This window comes from Lissotriton helveticus, chromosome 1_1 (genome assembly GCF_964261635.1).
Source record: "Lissotriton helveticus chromosome 1_1, aLisHel1.1, whole genome shotgun sequence".
NCBI classification, from domain to species: Eukaryota; Metazoa; Chordata; class Amphibia; order Caudata; family Salamandridae; genus Lissotriton; species Lissotriton helveticus.
The window spans coordinates 379,082,601-379,104,305 of record NC_136057.1 but is presented as its reverse complement, the minus strand read 5'-3'; the positions used below and the strand labels follow the sequence as shown (position 1 = coordinate 379,104,305).

The following is a 21,705-nucleotide window of genomic DNA, read 5'->3' as shown; positions in this document are numbered from 1 at the left end:
GTAGCGGGTTGTGGGTTTATAGGTGAATAGGGTGGGAAGTAGTTTAATTATAATTAATTAAAAAAAATATTTATTTATTGGTATTTATTTTGAATTTATTGTTAATTAATTGTTAATTGGTAATTAATTAAAATATAATTGGTGATTCATTTTTATTGATTGATTAATTGGTAATTATGTTAAATGTATTAATTTATTTTCTGTATCGGGTTGTGGGTTTATAGCGGAATAGGGTGGGAAGTAATTTAATTATAATTAACTAAATGTTTTAATTTATTTATTGGTATTTATTTTGAATTAATTGTTAATTGGTAATTAATTAAAATATAATTGGTGATTAATTTTAATTGATTAATTAATTGATAATTAGGTTAATTGTATTAATTTATTTTCTGTGGCGGGTTGTGGGTTTATAGGGGAATAGGGTGGGAAGTAATTTAATTATAAATAATTTAATTTTTTTATTTATTTATTGGTATTTATTTTGAATTAATTGTTATTTAAATTTTTAATTGGTAATTAATTAAAATATAATTGGTAATTAATTGATTAATTGATAATTATGTTAATTTTAATAATTTATTTTCTGTTGTGGGTTGTGTGGTTATAGGGGAATAGGGTGGGAAGTAATTTAATTGTAATTAATGAAATATTTTAATTTATTGATTTGTTTTTTGTTCTAATTTTTAATTATTTTATTATTGTTAAATAATTAATTGGTAATTGGTAAATAATTTGTATTAATAGGTAATACTTTTTAATAATTCATTTTTATTTGTTTTTTTAATTGATTAATTATTATATTATATAAAATTGTTAATTACTTTTAACTAATTTGTCATTGGTAATAATATTTAATTTATTTTTATTTATATATGAAGTATTTACTTTCCCTACTGTTGCACTCTCTGGAGTGGGAATAGTAAGTTTTACCCCTACGCTAGCCAACGCTTTCCCTACTGTTGCACTCTCTGGAGTTGGAATAGTAATTTTTACCCCTACGCTATCCAACGCTTTCCCTACTGTTGCACTCTCTGGAGTGGGAATAGTAATTTTTACACCTACGCTATCCAACGCTTTCCTTACTGTTGCACTCTCTGGAGTTGGAATAGTAATTTTAACCGTCCCGCTATCCAACTCTTTCCCAATGTTGCACTCTCTGGAGTTGGAATAGTAATTTTTACCCCTACGCTATCCAAAACTTTCCCTACTGTTGCACTCTCTGGAGTGGTAATAGTAATTTTTACACCTACGCTATCCAACGCTTTCCTAACTGTTGTACTCTCTGGAGTTGGAATAGTAACTTTTTACCCCTACGCTATCCAACGCTTTCCCTACTGTTGGACTCTCTGGAGTGGGAATAGTAATTTTTACCCCTACGCTATTTAACGCTTTCCCTACTGTTGCACTCTCTGGAGTGGGAATAGTAATTTTTACCCCTACGCTATCCAACGCTTTCCCTACTGTTGCACTTTTTGGAGTGGGAATAGTAAATTTTACCCTGCCGCTATCTAATGTTTTCCCTACTGTTGCACTCTCTGGAGTGGGAATAGTAATTTTTACCCCTACGCTATCCAACGCTTTCCCTACTGTTGCACTCTCTGGAGTGGGAATAGTAATTTTTACCCCTACGCTATCCAACGCTTTCCCTACTGTTGCACTCTCTGGAGTGGGAATATTAATATTTACCCCTACGCTATCCAACGCTTTCCCTACTGCTGCACTCTCTGGAGTGGGAATAGTAATTTTTACCCCTATGCTGTCCAACGCTTTCCCTACTGTTGCACTCTCTGGAGTGGGAATAGTAATTTTTACCCCTACGCTATCCAACGCTTTCCCTACTGTTGCACTCTCTGGAGTTGGAATAGTAATTTTTACCCCTACGCTATCCAACGCTTTCCCTACTGTTGCACTCACTGGAGTGGTAATAGTAAATTTTACCCTTTCCGCTATCCTACGGTAAAAATATTGTATTTTTTTTATTAATATTACATTTATATATATATATATATATATATATGTATTAACAAATCAATTTGTATGGTTTTGTTTTTACTTACATTCATTATTTATTATTTTTAAGGTTATTTAAGTATTTTAAGTATGTTTAAGTTAATTATATTTATTATTTCATGAATTTTTAATTAATTTAAAGCATTTTAAAAAAATCGATATTTTGACTAACTATATTTTTTACATCGATATTTTTGATTCGATATTTTTGTACTTACCTGTTTGGAGATAGGAGGTTGATATTTTGGTATTCTATATTTTTTCCTCGATATTTTTGTAAATCGATATTCTTGACATCGATATTGTTTCAGTGATCCTATCTATTTCTTTGTAACTCTGTAGAAACGTAGCATGCACGATTAACTGAGTAAAACTGTTATCTATTGTTTCCACGATTCTAAGACTGTTCCGATTCTAAGGGAAACAAAGTTGTCATATTTGTGCCGTTGTCAGAAACTAATCCCTTATTGTTTATTCGAGAAGTTTCTAGTGACCTCTGAGTTAGCTGGCACACACAAGTAATCAAGTTTAATGTACTCGATAGAGACATACTGACCTCAGTCCTATGTCACAACTATAGTGTATATTATTCCAATGCGCAGAGCCTATCAGGGATATAGGAACTACACTACAAGGCGCCCAGCGGTTTGGTATGGCACTCATTTAATGCTAGATACTGAATTAACTCAGTTGCGCTTTTTTCAGAGACCCCTACTCATAAAACTCGATAAGACGTCTGGAGTGGGTAGGGATAATATCCGCCATAGCTAAGTAGCATGAAAATCCTATGTATTAGCTGTTTGGTTTGTTCAACGTTGAAGGATACAGTGTTCAAAATATTGTGCACCTTATCTTTGTTCCCTTGAAACTTGCTCTGCATTTTTTCATTAAACAATGTCCGATACCGAGACAAACACCATGAACGGTGGAGCTGTATCCGACCGCGTTGCGGTACTTTTTGATAATACAGGTTTTAATGAAACCGATGAGAATGCTATAATCATTCCTCCAAATTTAAGGAAAGCCATCACTCTAAAACTTATAAAATATGGCCTAACACCAAGCGGTGGTAGAGCAGTTTTTGTGATAGTGGCACATGAATATTACCAGACAGAGGTATTCTACATCACGGAGAGTATTCCCTGAATCAAATCCAATAACTAGAATGTTTCACTTCTACAAAGAAGATGATCCACCTGAGGAATATATTCCTTTCGAAGATATTGAAATTCCACTCACATACCAGGAGCATGATCTCTGGTTTAAAGGTGACCTACAACATTATAATCACATTACCAGGCTCGGTCCACTAGGTAGACCAGGAGTAACATGGCCGGTTTTAGCCGGCTACACACCTCATCCTGACATTGAAGCAATGTCAGACGTAGAATTACTTAATCAGATACAAACCTTAATAGAAGGACTTCATTAAACATACTCCTACCTCTTCTAAAAAGAAGTGGGAAAATAACAAACAACATTCAAAAGAGAAAGATTCTCAATCCCGAGATAGGTCTCCTCAAAAGGAACCCTCTGAAATGAGGTACAACCTCAGGAATAGGGATAATTTGAGAAAACCTGACAGGTATAAAGATACTGATACACGTTCCTCTCGTATCTTTCAGATATCGTCACAGACATCCGAAAGAAGAGGACGGTCAGATCAAAAAGAAGAACGCGTGAAGTCCAAAGACCATCAACACGTTCAGAAAAACAAAACAAAACCTCAATTCTCCAAGAAGAAAGTAGCAGGTCTGAAGATCAGACATGCCGAGGATTCTGAGAACACAGCTCAAGAACAGAGAATGGGCTCATCCAATGTTGGACAGTGCAGCAGAAGTAACAATAGCTCGCCAGAACCTGAAGGCACTTCTGGAAACAGTGGACCTGAATGAAGACATTCAAGTTGAGACTGCAGACACTACTATTAGTTCTCCACATAGGTTAGATGAAATAACACTCCGGATGGAGGGAGACTTACCAAGAAAAGTGAAAGCACTCTTTTGGGAGCGACTTTCAAAGGGTTATGATATACTTTTAACAGAACAGGACTGGCCACCAAAATTTGTCAGGGAGTGCCTACATGGCGAAGACATCATTATGCCAGCCTTCTCCAACCATGTTCCAGTACATTTAAAATATACTTATGCCAGGAAATGGGCAGTTGCCCCAGCATTATACAAAAATCATGTAGAATGGGATGAGGACTCACCTCACCACAAAATCCAGTTAAAAAATCAACCAACTGCACAAAGGCACTACCCAATTAAGCAAGAAGCTAAAAAAACAGGTCAGGGAGATCTTAGATCAACTTGAATACCAAGGGGTGATTGAAACTTGCACCTAATCAATGAACAATTCTTTGTTTCCTGTTTCCAAACCAGACAATACATATCGTCTAGTTTTGGATTACTGACACCTAAACTCTTGTTGTAAAACATTTGCAGGGCAAAATGCACATAATACAGCATTAATGAAAAACATTGTGCGTAAAAAATATAAAACCACATTAGATATTTCTAATGGTTTCTTTTGTCAAAACATAGCACCTGATAGTAGGTATTTGACAGCTTTCTCAATAATGGGGACCTAGCATCAATTCTGTCGTCTCCCACAGGGATTCAAGAATAGTCCAGGGTTATTTTCAGCAAGGGTAGGAGAGTTACTACAAACTTATGATGATGGAGCATTGTCATATGTCGATGATATCTATCTAACAGACGATGACCTGAACAGGCACTTGAACAGGGTGAACACAATTATACTGGGCTTCGTCTCCGAGGGTTATCAATTCAATTTAAAAAAGTCAAGAATTGCCCATCTCAATGTCCTTTTCCTAGGATATGAACTATCAAGTGAAGGCAAAAGCATTGTAGCCAACTTTTTAGAAAAGTGTGTGCTGCCCCAACCTCCAAAAACGATGAGAAACTACGCAGAAATGGTTAAATCTCTCTACAAATTAATCAAACCTGATTTTAAAATCACACATTGGACACAGGAAAACACAGATATCCTGTGTTCACTTCAAGCTGACATGTCAGCAACAAAATACTTACAAACACGCGTAAACGTACGCAACTTAGTGATCAGAATCATTCCAGGTCAATGCGGATTCACCTACTAAACTTTTAACGAAGGTAAAAAGATACCAATTGCATACAAATCACATTCGTACACGCAAGTAGAAATGAAATTTCTATTAACAGAATACAGTTCAAACCGCTGTACCAAAAAAAAGAGCACTATCGCAGGGCAAACGCATTATGGTTGTAACTCCTGTACCAGCCTTAGAGGCAGTTACAAAAGTGAACATTACGAATGCAAAAACTTTACATCCAAGATGGATACAATGGGTTAATTCTCTTGCTGCAACTGATGTTGAATATGTTTTTGATCCTTACTTGAAAACACAAGAATTCCTGCAATACGAACACAAATGTCCTCTGTCTACTGAAATTCTTCCTCTTGACCAGTACGAATTTATAATTTATACTGACGGATCTGCACAACACGCTACAGGGGTAAGCAAGCTTATAGTGCAGCATGGGTAATCATTTAAGGTCGTATGTGCGATGGCAAATTCAGACAGATGGTCACAAAAACTCAATCTCTAGGTGATTGTACAGCTCAGCGAGCTGAACTACAAGCATTTAAAATGGCACTTGAAAATACGGATCGCGAATTCCCCACACTCATAGTGTGCGATTCTTTTTACTGTGTTCAATCTTACAATTATTATTTACAGAATTGGCTTCAAAACGGTTTCAAAGATGCAAAAGGTGGCACAATCAAGCATAAAACGCATTGGGAACAAGTAGTTCAGTTGCGAAACGGATTACAAAACACTCATGTGATACACAAGCTAAGTCATCAACGTGATGGCGTTCACGTTGTAGGGAATTCATTGGCTAATGAAACCGCAATGGGGCTGTGCAAACGGCTTCCGTGGCTGCAATCACTCGTTCAAAAACAAAAATAGACAGTGAAATAATACTGGCTGTCAATGCTTCAAGCAAAGGCACAGGTGCAGCGTTACCTAAAATGTTTCCACTCAAATACTCATATATAATTGATGTGAACAGCGTTCCGTTTGCTCGAATCTCTGGAGTGGAGCATAGGGTAATACCAAACATGGAACGAAGAGCAGCTTTGATTTACGAAGCACATCTGGGAGAGAGTCTGACACATCAGGGGATCTCTAAAACAATTTAAAACTAAAAGAGATGTACTGATGGCCAGGAATGAATACACTGATTCACACTTTCATCAATAAGTGCATAGACTGCAATAGAGATCGCAGTACAGAATGCCACCAGGCACCTGTCTACAACATAGCCAGCCCAGTACAGACACCATTGTTAGACAGCATTAGACTATCTACATGCAGGCGTCCCTGTGGACGAATGCAGTCCTCCAAACACTAAATCAAGGTTCCTTTGGATGTGGCCACAGCGCTCGGCTGACGCTCGAACTCTTATAAAAGATTTGCGAGTCTTTGTCGGCACATACGCAATTGGCACACCACACTCTGACCAGGGCCCTGCGTTTAGCTCTGGAGCTTACAAAGAAGCCATGACCAGTTTGAGCGTAGCATTGCGGTTCTCTTCTCCATTCCATCCTGAGGGAAATTCTTTTGTGGAAAGAAAAAACCGGAACATGAAGCAGTCTATAACAGCTAGGGTATTAGGTTCAGGTGATGGGTGGGTCAAACATCTTTATGGGGTCCAACACTCATTAAACAATTTACTAAGAAGTTCTCTAGGGGGTGTCACTCCTCATGAGGTCCTATTTGGGACTAGAATGTTGATTCCGGACCTTGACATGAAAGGCATAGTGGTGGAAAATAAACATTTTATATCAAAGATCATTTGGCTGTTTTACAGCACTTAAATGAACTAAGATCGAAACAAATCAACGTGTTCCAGAAGCACTGGGGATAAACCAATCATTCCAGCAAGGCCTGTCTGGATCCCAAAGCTTGGTGATCTAGTCAGAGAAAATATCGCAGACAATAAGGAATTTGGGCCTTCTTACAGACAACCAGTACCCGTCCTAGCAATCCAAGGATCGAAAACAGTACTTCTGCCGCCCATTGCTGGCAAAAAGGAGAAAAGATTTGTGTTCATTGACCTGATCAAACCACACTATGTGGCCGATACTAATCAGCAAGAGGGCCAAGTGGACTCCAATGTAGCAGACGCACTCCGCTAGCTACAATCCCAGAGGTTCAAACTGAGAGACTCATCACCTTTGAAGATTCTACAGTGAGAAATGAAGGACTAAGCAACAAAGCTATGGAACTCGTCCCACTTGAGACCCAAATAACAGTTCGTCCTGATACACCTGTATACAACTAAATAACAAGTGATCAACTGGTTCCAGTGATTTCAACGAATGCTGATGTAATTCCAACCATTGACAGAACTGCCTCTGGCTATTTTATTAACTTTGATACGTTTTCTGAGGATTCCAGTGAACCTAAAATGACGCCAGCACAAAGAACTTTCAAAGAAAAAGCAACAGACTTTATTCATCTCCCGAAAAAGACTTATCTGGTTTCATCATGGATTGAACTATGGATTGTTTTGGGAATATTCTTCTTTCTACTTTGGTTAGCTCTGGTATCAACTCTGGGTATGCTGATAAATGGAAGATATATTCAAATGGGCACAGCAAGTAAAAGAGTGAACTTACGTCTCTAGCCACACAAATATTCCCATCGTGAAGCAAGAGACTTGTCAGGGGTGAACATAACAGCCGTTCCTATACCAGATGATATAGTATGGGACAGAACTGAATATGACATTTTTGGCCCGTCAGACTTTTGAAGATTCCACACTTACTTAACATTTCGTTAAGTGACTTTATTACCTCTAGTACCTTTTCTGATGATTGGGACTTCGAGACTGTTAATAACATGATGTCTGATCTAGAAATGTCTGCAGTATTCACAAATCATGAATATTTAGAGGGTTCATCAGACTATGAACAAATAACCACTATGGTCATCATTTCTTGCACAAAACTGTATCACCTAGAAATGTATTTATGTATAACCAATGAGAACATTTTCCTACACCTCCAAAGGGTAGCTCAAAAACTTTTGCAATGAAGTTTCCATATTTTTCAGGGTTCAACTTGTCAAATCCAGAATCGTTTTATTTTAAAAATGTGAACAAAACAGGAATGAAAAATATGTTAACCAATGCGAAACAGATTTATTCTTCCGCCTTTATTGCCCAACTGTCTAGACAGGGTTTTGACTTTTGGAAAGACAACATTGAAACAAAATCTGTCTGGGGTACAAAAGATTGGCAAGTGCAGGGGGTAGAAGCTTTGTTTAGAGCCTGTATCATCCCTGAGCATATTATGTTTTTGAATGACACTGCCCAACAAACATCTTGCCTTGGGTTAGCCAAGACCAAAGACATGAACAAATGGACCATAGGGAGAGGTCGACGAACATACTATTTTGCATCACAACAGATTAGATCCAGAATGGACAAAATGGACACAAACAACTGTCAAAATCGATTTCTGAACAAAACACAGGGTTTCACTATCAATAGGCCAGACCCACGCTATGTTGAAAGACAGCGTCCAGGGGTAGTAACAACATACAGTGTAGGGAAACTTTGCCTTGATTGGCTACAGAAAGCTACACTAGAGGATGTAAAACAACACTTATCTTTGCTAAAAGTAGGTGCAGACATTAGGGAATTCTTGGTAGGACCAAGAAAACCGCGTCAAAAATGTTTCATTTATGCCGGTATCTACGCTGCTTATAATGAAATATGGAAGACTCCCCAAGCAGAGATTGCAGAACGAATACGAGAAATTGATCGTATTAATTTAGAGAATTCTCTCTCTGTAGTAGACAATGGGTTAATGACTGTCGTCTCGGATATATTCAATGGACAGCATTGGGTCCTCTGCCGTAGACATTATGACAACAAGACCTGCTCATACTGCAACATGGTCAGACTCAATTACGTTCTATCATGCTATTAGGCTGGACGCTCCACAACTTGCATTCAGGCAATGTGCCTTGCCATTTAATCAACACTACATCACTGTTTTCAGAATTTAATCTCACTGATAAACGCATCAAACTGGCACAAAGGGGAGCAGACTATACGGTGCTGGAAAAACTGGAAAAAGTACCATTCACAGTGGCAGAGAAACCAGCTACTGAGTGGATTATACATGGTAAACTTTTCCATTTTCAATATTGCCTAAAACATATACCAGCAGGCAAAAATGAAAGACTGGGTAAAGAATACATCAAGACCTCCGGGATTTACCTTACACACACAGATGTTGGAGTGGAGGGCGTGAAGTGTTTACTAACTGTGAAAATGCATTATAAGGGGTTCTCTCCTTTGTCAGGGCATTACCTTACACGGGGCCTGTGATGGTTCCACTACAAACTTATCCTGTCACCTGCAAGGCTCACCAGCTGCAGTGATTCATCCAATTTTTGGACAATTTTCAAATGGAAGTTACCTCATGTTGAATGATCACAGCTGCTATGGCATGTTGCCAGGTATTCCATATCTAGTAGCGGTTACATCCAGGGCCAATTGCTGTTTGCCAGTCTTGTTTCCACAAATACAGACAGTCAGGGAGTCGCCTCTATGGCCTTCACTTAACATCTCTTCTATACAAATTGATACTCTAAGCAGAATGAAAGCCATTCTTTTACAACAAACAGTGCCACTGACCTCGGCCAAAGAAACCTATGATCTACAAGTCGCAAGGATTTCTGCCGAGATACAAACCCTTTTGATTACAAACTGCCCTATACATTTCTCAGAAATGTTGGAACGTGTCTTAAACATGTCTGATACAAGTGGTATTGTACATGTGTTTAGGACCTTTTCAAGCAGTCATCAGAATAATTCCCAACTTCGTGCACTCTGTGTTTGGTGGACTGCGACTAGTTTTAGCACTAGTTGCAGGGATCCTATTTTTGCTCCTACTGCTGCGATATCGCAAGCCAAATCACCAGCGTCACTCCAAGCACCATAGAGAGAGCTCTATTGGAGATGAAGTGTTGTGAGCGCATCGTCCAAATTTTAGGTTTACCTCAGCTAGAATTAAATACCACATGGTTTCTGTCATTCAGACCAATCTGGAAAGATTGCATCTTACCTGTTCTACACTGCCTGCTTTATAATGATGAATCCGTGCTAGACATCTGTCTAACACTCCCATCAGTCATGCCTACGTATATCGATACTCTGCTAGACCCGGTAACGGCCCATGCTCTGTGTTGTCCCCAGTGGCTACCAATTCTTATGACCGCATTCATTGAGATCTCACAGACGCAAATTGCTACTGCTGAAGTACGAGAGGAAACAACAGGCACTCAGGTAACATCCGATATGAACATTGCTGATGCGACCAATGCTGAAGGCAATGTTTCTCATTTATGTGCGGTTTGTCTTCTAAATGAGGTAATCCAACGTTCACCTACAACAGTGGACGACTTTTTTTCTACAGGATTAGAAGATTTCATGTTTTCTCCATCCTCATACACTGACTTTTGATTCAACACACAGTGGCCTTCATTTTTCAAAACAAAGACTAAACTTGGAACTTTTTCCTATGATTATTATTTTTTTCCAAATTTGAATTTTTCTTTTTTTGGTACATCAATCTGCTTATAGTAGAACTATTCATAGAGCACAGAATTCTTGGAAACACTTTCAGAGACAATATGTCACCTTGTCAATAACAATTGCCTTATGTAATTTGACATGAAATGTTTTTGGCTTTTTTCTTATGTATTTACGAGCCACTTCATTATGTGTAAATATATGTGTGTTCATTCATTTATTTATTTATTTTTATTTAAAAAGGTTTTATATAGTGCTGGCTAGACCCGGAGGTATCAGAGCGCTTTACATGGGTATCAGAACAATAAATTGCAGGTTACAGATTTACAAAGGTAACACAGTTATTAGAGCATGGCAATTTTAGTTACAAGTAAGGTTGAGACAAACAAAAAGGAACATATAGTTAGGGGAAAAAGCTGGCAAGGCGAGATATTCCAGGGAGTGGGGGAGGAGGGGGGGTAAGAGCAGGGTAAGTAGACAGAGAGTGGAGGAGGGAAAAGAGGAGGGGAGGATTAGAGATACGGCAAGGCAAGAGGAGGGGGAGGGTGACGGGGACACAAACCGGTAGGCGAGTCAAAGCTGCGCCCAAAGTCCAGTAAGCTGTGAACCCATGGGGAGTGGTATCATTTTACTATATCTGTTGCGAGAGGCTTCCTAACCGCAGTGGACTCTCTCAGAGGGGTCTCTGAGACTACAAGGCAAAAAGGGGAGAGGGAGTGCTTTGGCCAGGGGTGCCATACCATATCTCAATCGTGAGTGGCTCCCTTGGCGCTGTGGACTCTCTCAGCGGGTATGGTGAGACTCCAGCCTATATATCTTGGATCTTTCCAAGGGGCGAAGGAGTGCTTAGTCAAAGGGCACAAAAGGACAGGGGGCTAGGCAGTGAAGCGGGCAAGGGGAAAGATTCAGGTGAGAGGGGATAGGAGCAAGGAAGTAGACAGTCAGTCAAAATACTTTATTCGATTTCATTAAAAATCATAAAAGATATAAAACATTTATATACATTTAAAAATGTATTAAAAACTTGCGTTTATAATCAGTACATTGGGTAATAATCAATACATTGGGTCAAAAGTTAAGCTGCAAGAGGTCTACAATTAATAAAAGGACTTCTTACAACACACTCAGGGTGCGTTACGTGATCTAATTCTAGACGCCGCCACTAGATAATTTGCCATGCAAAATATAATACGAGTGTTGCTCAGTGACTGGAGGTAGAGTAGTGCAGGCCTCACTTGGATGAAGCCTGCCTCCCTTAAGATTGGCAACAAATACTTTTTCCGTATCTCTGAGAACAAACTACAAAACATAACAAAATGTATGATATCTTGGGTTGAAAAATTATCACAGGTACAAGGTGAAGCTAGTTCTGGTTTGACCCATGACTGATAACTGCCCAGGTAAAAATGAATCAAATTAAATCTGAACTTAATCAATAAAAACCTATGGAATGGCCTGGTAACAATACTGAGGTAGGGCTCAAGCGAGTTAGAGTTTAGTAGCAGATAGTGTGATCTGAATGTGGTTTTCTGCATTTCCCTTTCCTCGCGGCCTAATCTTGCCCTCATCATAAAGTACTTTTTTGTCAAGTCTACGGGCCCGATTCACAGAAGTAACTTAAGACAAAATCCTAAACTTACTACTTTTGGTATTCACAGAAGTTAGGATTTTGTCTTAAGACAGACTTAAGACAGACTTAAGACAAAATCCTTACTTAAGTCTGTCTTAAGTCTGTCTTAAGTCTGTCTTAAGACAAACTTAGGACAAAATCCTAACTTCTGTGAATACCAAAAGTAGTAAGTTTAGGATTTTGTCTTAAGTTAGTTCTGTGAATCGGGCCCTACGTCTTCTTTCCTAATGCACGAAGGAGAGGTGAAGAGTTCAGGACGACCCAATTGTTCGAAGGACTTCCTCAAATAAAACAGCCATGGAACTTTTTTAGAATGATCTAGGGCCATGACATCATTCATAATAGCATTATTAAGGGTTAGTTCCTTGTTGAGCCATGTTTTTAGCCAGAATATTAAAGGTGCCAGGTTAAGCTTATCCGTAACGTAGCCCAGACGCACCTCCGCATGGATTGAAAAGGTTGGGGTGGACTGGGGGACGGACAATAAAGAGCTTATAAACCTGTTTTCTGCCCTCTGAATTGGTTCAAGATGTACATAACCCCATAGGGGTGAACCATACATTGCTAATGGGATGCATTTGGTGTTAAAAACTTTCAGTAGGGCTTCCATCGGTCTAGCCCCCAGCCTTTTTGAAAAACCCATGAGGGCCGCCGAAGACCTGGCCAAAGATAGACTTTTTTCCCTAACCTGGGGATCCCACGAACCCCTCTCGTCGAAGAGCACCCCCAGGTAGGGGAAACTGCCACTCTAGAAACCACTTCCCCCTTGCATTTGAAAGTTTTTGATTTGCCCTGGTTTCTATGGTATCCGACCACCATCGTGTGGGATTTGTTTGTATTGACCTTTAAATCCAGTTGGTCCATAAAAGCTCCGAACGCATCCAACAGACGCTGGAGACCGATACCGGTACGGGCTATAAGGACTGCGTCCTCCGCGTATAGGAGAGCAGGGATCTTTACATCTCCTACACGCCCCCTTCCACCTCCCCAAGTGCCTGCCCAGTCCGTTAATATAGATAGTGAAGAGGAGGACTTCATCCTGGACTCCTCCCTCTCCATGACCAGACAAGTCAACGCCGTCTCCTCGTCATGCTTCAACATCCTGCGCATGCTACGGAAGATCTTCTGGTGGATCCCCACCGAGACCAGGAAGACTGTCACCCAGGCCCTCGTCACCAGCCGACTGGACTACGGCAACGCCCTCTACGCCGGAACCACCGCCAAGCTCCAGAAGAGACTCCAGCGGATCCAGAACGCCTCAGCCAGACTCATCCTCGACATCCCACGAAACAGCCACATCTCCGGACATCTGAGAGACCTGCACTGGCTCCCGTCAACAAAAGAATCACCTTCCGTCTCCTCACCCACGCACACAAAGCGCTACACGATCAAGGCCCGAGCTACCGCAACAACTGAATCAACTTCAACGCTCCCAAGCGCCACCTCAGATCAACCAGCCACGCCCTCCCCGCCGTCCCCCGCATCCGAAGAGCGACAACAGGAGGAAGGTCCTTCTCCTACCTGGCCGCCAAGACCTGGAACTCCCTCCCGACCGACCTGCGCCTGACCCAAGACCACCTCTCCTTCAGGAAGAAGCTCAAGACCTGGCTGTTCGAGCAGTAACGACACCCCCCCCCCTAGCGCCTTGAGACCCTACGGGTGAGTAGTGCGCTCTATAAATGTCTTGATTGATTGATTGATTGATTGGAGGGGGGCAAGGAAGTAGACAAAGAACGAAAGAATGCTGAATAGGAACAGATAGATAGGAGACAAGGAAAAGCAGAGTCACAGAAATACAATTGGGGGATGGCAAGACAGGGAGATGGGGAAGAAAACTGTGCCTAAAGTCCGGCTGGGTAGGTGATGATCAGGGGATGAACCAAGGCCGATCTCCTCAATAGCTGAACAGAGCACCTCCACCTGGCTTCAGACATAGTGCTCGGACTCCGCTGTCAGGATGGAGATCAGGAGTATGCTAAGAGATTGTCATTGTGTGTTGAGTAGGTAGTGGTCACTACCACCCCTCATTCACCTTATTATTATTATTATTATAATTGCATTTGTTGAGCGCACAGCTACCCGAAGGTTTCCCGGCGCTGTAGCAAACGGAAGATGGGAAGAAAAACATGGGCAAGGCAGTTACATGTTAAAAAGCCAGGTCTTAATACCTTTGCGGAATGCCATATAACAGACTTCCGAGCGCAGGGATTGGGGCATAGAGTTCCATAAAGAGGGGGCCAGAAAGGCGAACGAACGTCCGCCCATCTTGGCTCGCTTCACACGCGGAATTTGAAACTTATTTTGGGTGGACGATCGTAAAGTGCGAGATGGGACATAGTGCTGGACCAAGGAAGATAGATATTTCGGGGCTTTATCCATTTTAATACGGTGCATGATACAAAGAGCTTTGAATTTTATACGGCTCTCTATTCGTAGCCAATGCAGTTTGTGCAGATGGGTAGTGGTCGATGATCTAGCAGGTAGGTTACATATCAAGCGCACAGCCATATTCTGAACAACCTGAAGTTTCTTTAGTACCTCCTTACAGGCGCCCAGAAGTAGTACATTCCCGTAGTCCATCCGAGAGATAACAAGGGCTTGGACCACGGTTCTCAGGGTATCCACTGGGAGCATCCATGTGATTTTTCTAAGCCACCTGATGATGGTAGTACAGGTGGCAGAGACCTTTACCACATGTTGCTTCAATGACAACTGGTTGTCAAGCAGAACCCCGAGATTATGGGCAGAGTCTGAGGGGGTAGGTAAAGGGCCCATCTGAGAAGGCCAATGTTGCGGGCCCCACAAAGGTGCATTGGGACCGAATAGGAGCAGCTCCGTTTTGTCCCCATTGAGCTTTAATTTGTGTCTCTGCATCCAATTGGCAATCTGTTCCAAACCGGTCTGCAAGGAGGAGGAAGGCGAGTGATTCTTGGTGGAAAGAGAGTAGACGATTTGAGTATCGTCAGCGTAAGAATATATTGTGAGACCCGCTTGCTCCTTAGGTCCATTGCTGCCTCTTTATTCATTTTACTCTGCCCCAGGGTCCCAATAGGCGCTCTGGTCCCAGGCACGTTCTCTACCTAGAGATGGTAGCAGCGAAGAATTGCAAGACCACTGCTTCCCCATTTTGGTATTTGTGAGGGCGTTCTGTATATTGGAATCACACTTTTCTGGATCAGGCGTGACAACGACCTCAATTTCTGGGGTGTGTCCCCCGCGATCCGGGCAACCCTTTCTTGGATGGTCACTATCTGTAGAACTTTGCTGAAGGGTCCTGAATTGCAGCATGACACTATGGGGTCTGCTCGGGTGCTTGGAATGAAACATTCCTTTAATATGTACTGCACCATTGCATTTGTATGCATAGTAACAGTTTTAATGCATTTTTACAAATGTATTTTAGACATGTTTTTAGCACTTCGTTTGTAGCTATATTTTAGATATGTTCAGCATGTTTAGAATTTAGTAATGTCATTCATACGAAAGTGGAGTGGGTGTTGTGTGTCGATTTCGATACCGTATATAGGTTTCCCGATTTATAACCTTATATAGGCACAATTAACATTGCCCATATTTAGGCATAGAAATCCTACCCTTATTTAGCCATTATCCATGCTAACCAAATACAGGCATGACCACCTACATCCGTCCATCTACGTCACAACGAGTTCTTGGAAAACCAGGCTCTTAAGCCTTTAGGACTTCCCCTTGCTTGGACTATTGATTTCTCCAAGAACTCATTTATTATTCATGAACATCTATTCCTTAGGGGTTCATTCATGATGTTCTTCTGCCCGACTTTTACGTCTATACTGGCATTCCTAAACACCTTCAAGTTATAAATATACCTTCACTTGCCATGGCAAACCACGGTTCAGCTGCATACTTGCCCGGCTTGCCATGGCAAGTTCCGAAGGAAGTCGAGTTCCCGCCTGACGCACTGACCAGACGCTGTCATCCTCCTCGCAGAGAATCCAGCTCCAGTGTTTCTGACTCCCCTTGCGGGGTGTTAGAGATCGAGACCCGGAAAGAGATTCCAACCTCACTCATTCTAAGGTATGGACCGGTCTAGAACCTAGAGGGACTTTTGGCAAATCTTGGCAACACCAATCTAAACTATAGCCCAACTAGACTATAGGCAAACAGCACCTACTTCTTACCTCGTACTACTCTTAAGTGAGGTACACTAGGGTAGAACTAGCTAGGAGCACCAGATGAGTATTCACATTTTAGCCTGTGTTATTTATGTATGTATGTTTATGAATATATGTCATAGCTTCAAACCATGCTATTGCAGTATTATTGCATCTTACTGCTAATGCTGTACGTATTGTACTTCGCATTCTGTCTTACGATTGTAGCAGTTCATATCTCTTGCACGAGAAATAAGACTGTTCAATAAACCTTTTTTATTGAAACGCCCATCTATCTATTTCTGAGTAACTCTGTAGAAACGAAGCATGCATGATTGACTGAGTGAAACTGTTATCTATTGTTTCCACGATTCTGAGACTGTATTGATTCTAAAGGAAACAAAGTTGTCATGTTTATGCGGTTGTCAGAAACTAATCCCTTCTTGTTTATTCGAGAAGTTTCTAGTGACCTCTGAGTTATCTGACAGTTGCAAGTAACATACTGACCTCAGTCCTATGTCACAACTGTAGTGTATATGATTCCAATGCGCAGAACCTATCAGGGATATAGGAACTACACTACACCATGTACTGGAGTGGCACAAAACAATACAAGTGGAGCAGGAGAGAAATAGCACACATCCCACTGCCGAGAACCACGCACACACAGAAGTGTACAAGTGGAACAGCAGAGCCATGCGCTCTACCCACAGGCTGGGCTGTGAGCTCCTGCGGTGCCTCAAAAGCTCTGCTCTCCATTCACCGAAGTACTCAGTCACCTGACCTGATTCAACGCAGATCCCAAACACCGGCAGGTCTGAGATTATTTTATTTCGATTGCCCTGGACAGTGCATGCAGTGAGAAGGAAACGGCAGAAAACAGAAACTGAAACCATTCAGCACAAATGCTCACTCACACATGGCTGTTAATGCTGTTTACTGCTGGCATGCTCCTCTGCACGAAGTCAATTCTTTCCCAGCCAGGGAGAATCATGTAAAGCGCTCCAGTATCTTCAGTCGACATAGCGCTATATAAAACTGCTGGAAAAAAACTGTAAACCATTTTTTGAGCATGAATCCCTTACTTCCACCCCCCGCCCACCCTCCTAAACATGTCCAGTTTTCTTCTGAGACACTACAGAATGCTTCTTAAGAGCTGATTGGTCCGGGGTACCATTTTATGCCAGGTGTGATGTCACTTTTGGTGCACAAGTTTAAAGCTGTCTGGCAAATATATCATTCTCGTAGTGCTATTAGTTTTGAAGGAGGACTCCTTTAAGAGTGTTGCTTATATGGTGATATTTATTGGTGGTAAATGGGCAATGGGGGTGTCCAACAACTGCCATATCAGTGTGCTGGGGGATGTATGGTGTTTTTTCATTGTTTTCATGCAAGTGTTGCAGAGGGTGCACACACAGTCTTTCCATGGCTGCTGGGCTGTCTTTGGCCTGGTGTGGAAGGTTCACAAGTAGGGCACATACCATGCAGGAGAATGTGCTGTACCTACTGTTTGAATCAAAACTTTCAAAATCTGCGAGACCTAGTGTAGGCTGCAATTATTTCAACTTTTGGAAGGGTGAGCTTCAAAAACCCAGGGAAGTAATAGAAAAGATGAAACACATCAGATAGGTGGCTTAGAGAGGGAAATCTAGAGATGAGAGTTGGTATTTCCATTAGCCTAAAATAATTTTAGGCACTGTTGAGAAAATAATAGGAAAGTCAGCAATTTCAAGGTATATGATGATGCTGGAGTGCCTGGATGCAGGCCCTGGTGAGTCAGCAGAGTAATGTATTTATTGCATCGATCTGTGTTTGGCCTCATAGTCATAAGTTCAAAACCTTGCGAGGCTATGCCGACTTTTATCCTCGAGACAATATGAGTGCTCTTGAGTTAGAAACACAGGAGTGAACATGTGTTTCACAAAAAGTGAGGTACAGAAGCAAGAAAAGGTGGTTCTAATGGATGATAGCAGGGGCATAGTGACTATTGGTGCAGCCGGTACAATGCACCGGAGCCCAGAGTTGGGTGGGGCCCAGTCTGGCCTGCACCAAGTGATAATATTTCAGAGGGTGTCTTTGCCCAGGATTTGTTGTCCTGGTCTCATCTGTGGACCCTAATGCTGCAGCTTAGTTAGAAACCTGCACAACACTGGTGAAAAGATGTTGGAAGGCATTGCAGAGTTCAGCTTTACTGCTCTCATCCAACGGCCACAGCACAATAAACTCACACAGGTATTCTGCTAATTCCAGATCATCAGGGCATCCCCACATCTCTGCCAAAGCTGCTCACGCCTAATCCGTAGTTCTCACTGGCTGGGCAGTGGCCCTTCACTCACAGCTCTGCTGTGACACCTCAGCCCTGAACGTGGGTCTCTAACTGACACTTTTATCAGGGTTACCAATTGTGATGCCTCAAAAATCTTTTGATAGCATAAAACCATAACACAGTTAAATAATTGCTATTGCGCGTCTTGGACAGCACAACATTGCATTGATGAGACAGGCAAAGAATGATACAGCCCTTTCACCCCTCAACTTTACATAATGGTTTACTGTATAGGTAATAAAGCAGAGGTGTACTCTTTTCATGCTTTCTCTCAGTATCTACTTTTCTTTCTCCCCTTCACACCTCACTCCTTCCCTTCTCTCCATTCTTCCTTCACCAACTGCCTTACGTCCTTGTTTCCTCTTAAACACCGCCTTTTCACCCTCCTCTCTTTCCCTTCCATTTTCCTTTCACATGCTGTCGGCTCTTCTTCCCTTGCCTTTCTCCTCTTTTCATTCTCATCATGTTCAACTTCAATCTTGCACTCCCAATCCATGCTTTCCCTACTTCTATTCACATACTTTGTCTACTGTATCTATCTTTGCCTTCAGACCTCTCCTCCTTCCTCACTCTCCTTTTTATGTGTTTCCTTCTTGAGCATATATGTATATCCACTCCAGGAATCTGTGTTTGATGTCAGGGTCATACATTTAAATCTTGATGTGACCACTCAGCCTTTTTTCTTTCTGAGTTCGATACAATTAGTTCCATTGAGCTGGATAACAGCATTTTTATTCAGTGTCAAGGCCCCCTCTGGTGAATATGTGCTTTGCAAACATAAATGGTGTGTTAAGAACACAGATATGTATTTTAATTGTTTGTTTTTCAATTTCTTTGCAAAATTACCCAGCCATAATTCTCTCTGTCCTTCCTTGACCCAGTATCCATTCCCCTGACCTTTTTTCTTTCTTTCCTTCATGCCATCTTCTCCTTTCCTTGTTCTTTCCCTTAGCTTCCTTACACCCTCATCCATTCCTACCATCGTCCCTCCCTTGGAGCATTTCTTTCTTCTTCCTCCTTTCATTCCATACTTTCTTTTGTGCCTGCTTCTTCCTTCACCCCTTTTTTAATTTCTTCTTTTCCTACCTTCAACCCTTCCTTCTGCTTTTCTTCCTCATTTCCTTTCTTCTTTCTATTCATCCATCACACATCGTCCACTTTTTTTCTCCCTCATTCCTTCCATCCCTTCATGTCTTCCTTTCACATTCTTTTCTTATTTCCTCCTTCTTTATCTATGACTCATGTAATTCCTCACTCCATTACTCACCTTCCTGCATGCATTTGTTGCTGTCTTCTTTAATGTACTCCTTCCTTCATACCTTCCTTTCTTTTTAACAGCACAGTACAAGCACATTCTCTTTATTTTATAAATCTGCCTCAGTCCCCGAAATTATCCTACTAATCAAACATTTTGAGATTTGCACACATTTTCTAATTTGAGTTCACTTTTAAGTTGTTGACTTTGGCTTCTCAAATGTTAAATATGTTATATTGATTTGTATAGCTCACTAATCAGGTGAGGTCTTCGATGTGCTTATGTGAAGAACTAGGTCTTGCGAAAATCAAGTGAGGAGGTAGCTCTAATGTGTTTAGGCTTGCGGATGTGGATAGGGCCAATGAATGATGTGGGTGGAGCCACTGGAGATTGTGGGCAGAGCTGGGGAAGTGGGTGTGGCCTCCTAAAAAACGTGAGTACCTGCACTTCATTTTTTACAAATGAAGCACTAGTAAGACTCACTGAGTCGTATGAATATTCCCACAGTTCCAATCTTGTGTATCAACCCTATTAATTAGTTAATTAGAGCATTAAAATCTCCATTCTACCCCAGTGGATTGTTTCCTATTATTGTGAAATAGGAACATGTAGGCGGATGTTCTTATGATGAGAGCAGTGCCTATTACAGCAATGGCAACTTTTCAACCTATCTCAGAGGGCATGTGGTGGTAACAAGTGGTGCTTCTTTTTTGGCACATATACTGATACTGAAGCCATCCAATTACAAAGCAGCTTAGCTCCTGACGACCTGCAATGCAAGCATCCAGGCACCTTTTTGAATGCCCATACCTGTGCTGTTCCTGCTCTTAGGGGGTTGACTTAGATCCTAGCTGGCTGGGCCTTACACTATCTGCCACCCACACCACCAGGAAAGCAAGAAACAGAGAGCCAAGCTCTATGCAGGTGCCTATGGAAAAATAGAGGGTAGACTGAATAACAACTGCAGCAGTGCTGAGCAGGCAGACTTGATTCCCCTCTGGGGACAGGTGCCACTGCATCATCTGCACCATTTGCAGTACAACCGTGGATTCTACTGAAGTTGATTGAAGGTAATGCAAATCTTCGTCCCAAGATAAAAAGTTGTACCTCTCCTGGGTTAGAGGCTGTGTGACTTTTCCCAATTGTGAATGATAAAACATTTAACAAACCACGTTTAGATGCCACCTTCATTTGCCACTTACATTTCTTTTACTTCACACTAGACACATTACTCCACGATGATCTCATATTCTGATGATTATTTCTGGACTAATGACACACCAGTGGAAGCAAACATAGGCACAGGAGTTTATGCACAAATCTGAAAACCAGAACATGCACCAGCTGCACAAAGTAAGCCCTTCCCTTACCTGAGGGTCCTTGAGTCGGCTCAAGTCTGGATAAAGATAGAACTGGATCCCTTGCATTGCGCCAGGCAGGGTGACACCTCTGATTAAAAGAACTATCAACATGAAGTAAGGGAATGTCGCAGTGATATATACAACCTGGCAGAAAAAAACAGTAAATTCAGGGTGAGGGCTCAGAGAAATAAACAATTCAATAAAAACACCTACAACTAAAATACACCAATTTCCAGAAATCAGGTCTACCAAAATAGTATTTGTCCGGAGTTTCTAGATCAGTTAAATACAGGGATTGAACATAGGCCACTGTGATGAGGGGAGCACGACTCTTGAGGGACAAGGAGAGGCGCTCAGCTCAGGGCC

General features: G+C 41.4%; 1 protein-coding gene across 4 annotated transcripts in view; it reads right to left on the bottom strand.

Annotated features, from left to right (window-relative positions):
• LOC144809415 (sodium- and chloride-dependent GABA transporter 2-like) overlaps positions 1-21,705 on the bottom strand; it is a 944,332-nt gene that overhangs the window by 368,134 nt on the left and 554,493 nt on the right. For all 4 annotated transcript variants that reach the window (XM_078673711.1, XM_078673714.1, XM_078673713.1 and 1 more), the window contains one exon: positions 21,349-21,483. In XM_078673711.1, the coding sequence (XP_078529837.1) occupies positions 21,349-21,483 (135 nt within the window). The remainder of the gene's footprint in view (positions 1-21,348; positions 21,484-21,705) is intronic.